The sequence below is a fragment of the Xyrauchen texanus genome, chromosome 47, assembly GCF_025860055.1.
Source record: "Xyrauchen texanus isolate HMW12.3.18 chromosome 47, RBS_HiC_50CHRs, whole genome shotgun sequence".
NCBI lineage: Eukaryota > Metazoa > Chordata > Actinopteri > Cypriniformes > Catostomidae > Xyrauchen > Xyrauchen texanus.
This window is the reverse complement of record NC_068322.1, coordinates 985,579-990,578: the sequence shown is the minus strand read 5'-3', so window position 1 is coordinate 990,578 and position 5,000 is coordinate 985,579. Positions and strand designations below refer to the sequence as shown.

The following is a 5,000-nucleotide window of genomic DNA, read 5'->3' as shown; positions in this document are numbered from 1 at the left end:
AGGTCAAAGGTGTGCGATTAGCATATGACAATCGGAGTCAGAGAAGGACATGATAAAGGTGAATAAGGTCTATATGTGTGTGTGTGAGATGTGTAACCCTGGGCTCTATAAATACAGTGCCGGAGTCAAATGGACTACTTTTCACATTTCTATGTTTGTATTCCAGAGAAACAAAATTACAGCATGCAGGTTTGGGACAACATGAGGGTGAGTAAATAATAATAATAAGAGAATTTTCATTTTTTTGGGTGAACTATTCCTCCAGTCTGTATTTCCTGTGCGATCACTGGCTTTGGTGCACAGCGATGCCAACCGTTACTACGGTAACAGGGTTTCTATAGAAACAGGACGGTCAGGGGGTGAGTCTAATGTAGCAAGACAGAGGAAGATAAAAAGTGTGTATGTGTCTGTAACACAAACAATTTGATGAGAAATGTTCATGTAGAGATCTCTGTCTTTTCATTTCTCACTTTGGCCTCCCCAATTTGTAGTGACCCGACTCAATCTGGGTGGCGGAGGACGAATCTCAGTTGTCTCCGCGTCTGGGACCGTCAATCCGCGCATCTTATCACGTGACTTGTTTAGCGTGTTACCGTGGAGACGTGGCGCGTGTGGAGGCTTCACGCTATTCTCCGCGACATCCACACACAACTCGCCACACGCCCCACCGACAGCGAGAACCACATTATAGTGACCACGAGGAGGTTACCCCATGTGACTCTACCCTCCCTAGCAACCGGGCCAATTTTGTTACCCCATGTGACTCTACCCTCCCTAGCAACCGGGCCAATTTGGTTACTCCATGTGACTCTACCCTCCCTAGCAACCGGGCCAATTTGGTTACCCCATGTGACTACCCTCCCTAGTAACCGGGCCAATTTGGTTACCCTATGTGACTCTACCCTCCCTAGCAACCGGGCCAATTTGGTTACCCCATGTGACTCTACCCTCCCTAGCAACCGGGCCAATTTGGTTACCCCATGTGACTACCCTCCCTAGTAACCGGGCCAATTTGGTTACCCCATGTGACTACCCTCCCTAGCAACCAGGCCAATTTGGTTACCCCATGTGACTACCCTCCCTAGCAACCAGGCCAATCTGGTTACCCCATGTGACTCTACCCTCCCTAGCAACCGGCCCAATTTGGTTACCCCATGTGACTACCCTCCCTAGTAACCAGGCCAATTTGGTTACCCCATGTGACTCTACCCTCCCTAGCAACCGGGCCAATTTGGTTATCCCATGTGACTCTACCCTCCCTAGCAACCGGGCCAATTTGGTTATCCCATGTGACTCTACCCTCCCTAGCAACCGGGCCAATTTGGTTACCCCATGTGACTCTACCCTCCCTAGCAACCAGGCCATGTGACTCTACCCTCCCTAGCAACCGGGCCAATTTGGTTACCCCATGTGACTCTACCCTCCCTAGCAACCGGGCCAACTTGGTTGCTAAGGAGGAGACCTGGGGGGTCACTCAGCACATGGACTTCTCACCAAAAGCTCCTAAAACAGAACTGACCTAAAGCCCAAAAACAACCAAGATGAGAATGAAGGGCTGATGGTCCAGAATTTTCCAAACAGCTGCAGTGTTTGTGTGTGTGTGTGTGATCTCCATAATCCCAGAACAGCTGTTGTTTCTGTGTCAGTCGTGTGAGCGTTTGTACTACAGCATGAGAGTATGTGAGTACACGAGAATGTGCTGTAACAGACCCAAATTTAGTCTATAAACAAACTCTATGATTTTACATAAATCTGTTAACAACCTCGGAGCTCACGGTGGGTGTGTCATTAAACGTTTATAAGTTATCATTAATAATCAATTCATGTATGGAAAAAATAATGGGATAATGGGAACCAGACTGTTGTGCTCTACAGCACCCCCTGCTGTCAATGCAATTATGAATGGCACTCTGATTGGGTCTCAGTCTCACCTTGGTCCCGCTGTAGAAGTCGTCTTGTGTGGTGGCGTTCGTGAACGTCTCCTGCAGGTGCACGCTTGCGTCGATGCCTCCCGGTATCACCAGCTTACCTGCCGCGTCAATCACCTTAGCCCCGCCCGGAATCATCAGCTCGCGCCCCACCAGCTGGATAATTCCATTCTCAATGTAGACGTCTGCCTCCTGAGTGACATCATCATTCACGACACGCCCACCTTTAATAAGAATCCTCATAGAGGCCGCGCCAGCAGCCATTACTCTGGAGAGAGAGAGAAACGTTTGTTATGGTGTAACACACACACACACACACTCTTGTGAGTGTCACTCACTTTTCCATGACCGATAAATATTTTACTACATTTGTTACATTATGAGTAAAGACAAGAGCTATTATATAAAGACACACACACACACACACACACTCTCTCTCACAACACACACACTCTCTCTCTCACACACACACACACACACTCTCTCTCACACACTCACACACACACTCTCTCACAACACACACACTCTCTCTCTCACACACACACACACACACACTCTCTCTCACACACTCACACACACTCACACAAACATTCTCTCTCACAACACACACACACACACTCACACAAACATTCTCTCTCACACACACACACACACACACACACACACACACACACACAGACACACTCTCTCTCACAACACACACACACACACACACACACACACTCTCTCTCACACACACACACACACACACACTCTCTCTCACACACTCACACACACACTCTCTCACAACACACACACACACTCTCTCTCACACACTCACACAAACATTCTCTCTCTCACACACACACACACACACACACACACACATGTTGTGTTTCCATGTTTTATGGGGACTTTCCATAGACATAATGGTTTTTATACTGTACAAACTTTATATTCTATCCCCTAAACCTAACCCTACCCCTAAACCTAACCCTCACAGAAAACTTTCTGCATTTTTACATTTTCAAAAAACATAATTTAGTATGATTTATAAGCTGTTTTCCTCATGGGGACCGACAAAATGTCCCCACAAGGTCAAAAATTTCGGGTTTTACTATCCTTATGGGGACATTTGGTCCCCACAAAGTGATAAATACACGCTCACACACTGACACACACACACTCACACACACTCAAAGGGTGTGACTAATACGACATTGTTTTAGGCAAACACAGTCTTATCATCAGTGATAATCCACTGCTGCATGATGTGTGTGTGCGTGCTGTGTGTGGAAAAGCCGTTTGTGTTGTTCCAAACATAAACTGAGTATCTTTGATCTGCTAAGCTGCCTACTGCCTACATAGGGGGCCAGCAATGTCTACTGCCTATATAGGGGGCCAGAAACGCCTACTGCCTATATAGGGGGCCAGAAACGTCTACTGCCTACATAGGGGGCCAGCAATGTCTACTGCCTACATAGGGGGCCAGAAACGCCTACTCCCTACATAGGGGGCCAGCAACGTCTACTGCCTACATAGGGGGCCAGAAACGCCTACTGCCTACATAGGGGGCCAGCAACGCCTACTGCCTACATAGGGGGCCAGAAACGCCTACTGCCTACATAGGGGGCCAGCAACGCCTACTGCCTACATAGGGGGCCAGCAACGCCTACTGCCTACATAGGGGGCCAGCAACGCCTACCGCCTACATAGGGGGCCAGCAACGCCTACCGCCTACATAGGGGGCCAGCAACGCCTACTGCCTACATAGGGGGTTAGCAATGCCTACTGCCTACATAGGGGGTTAGCAATGTCTACAGCCTACATAGGGGGTTAGCAATGTCTACATCCTACATAGGGGGCCAGCAATGGCTACTGCCTACATAGGTGGCCAGCAACGCCTACTGTCTACATAGGAGGCCAGCAACACCTACTGCCTGCATAGGGGGCCAGAAACGCCTTCTGCCTATATAGGGGCCAGCCATGCCTACTGCCTACATATGAGGCCAGCAACACCTACTGCCTACATAGGGGGCCAGAAACGCCTACTGCCTATATAGGGGCCAGAAACGCCTACTGCCTACATAGGGGGCCAGCAACGCCTACTACCTACATAGGGGCCAGCAACGTCTACTGCCTACATAGGGGCCAGCAACACCTGCTGCCTACATAGGGGCCAGCAATGCCTACTGCCTACATAGGGGCCAGCAACACCTGCTGCCTACATAGGGGCCAGCAAAGCCTACTGCCTACATAGGGGCCAGCAACACCTGCTGCCTACATAGGGGCCAGCAATGCCTACTGCCTACATAGGGGCCAGCAACACCTGCTGCCTACATAGGGGCCAGCAAAGCCTACTGCCTACATAGGGGCCAGTAACCTTTAAGGCCACATCCTAAATGGAATGAAACCCTATAAGACTGATTTGGAATAGTAACTAAGGGGTGACGTGTCTCACACTTGAATGTTGTTGCAGTGCATTGTAAGATTGTGTGATTAACGGCTATAAATGATTCTATTAATAATATCAATCCATATTAAGCATTATTTTTATTAAAACACAGGGTTTGCCCTCATGACAATGGGATTACTTAACTGTTTCTAGCCTGTATTTGTGATAAACCCGCAGCACATGAGTCCGTCTCCGTCTCTATGTGAAACTGCACTTGTCACAAACACATGATGACACATCAACCTGAAATCATGCTGAACTTGTCAAAATGAGCACGCATGATTTTACATGCATGATCATAACATTAACAGTGTTATAATGGCTTTTGTCTTCACAATGAAGGTTCTTTAAAAAGAACAGAATATAGGTTCCAGTGGGACACTTACAATGGAAGTCAATGGAAGTCAATGGGGCCAAATTTTGGAGGGTTTAAAGACAGAAATGTGAATCTTATAATTCAATAAAAACACATACATTAATTCTTCTGTTAAAACTCATGTATTATATGAGCTGTAAAGTTGCTTAAATAGTCACTTTTACTGTTTATTTAGGGTTTACGGTGTTGCGTCGTCATGGCAACAGTTATATAATCATCTATATCTTCACACAGATGTGGTTATTAAGTGATTTAATGACAG

The 5,000-nt window shown here is 47.4% G+C and overlaps 1 protein-coding gene across 1 annotated transcript in view; it reads right to left on the bottom strand.

Annotated features, from left to right (window-relative positions):
- Positions 1–5,000, bottom strand: part of LOC127638977 (dihydropyrimidinase-related protein 5-like) — a 6,899-nt gene that overhangs the window by 1,007 nt on the left and 892 nt on the right. The window contains exon 2 of the mRNA XM_052120766.1: positions 1,932–2,196. Within this exon, the coding sequence (XP_051976726.1) occupies positions 1,932–2,192 (261 nt within the window). The 5' untranslated portion in view covers positions 2,193–2,196. The remainder of the gene's footprint in view (positions 1–1,931; positions 2,197–5,000) is intronic.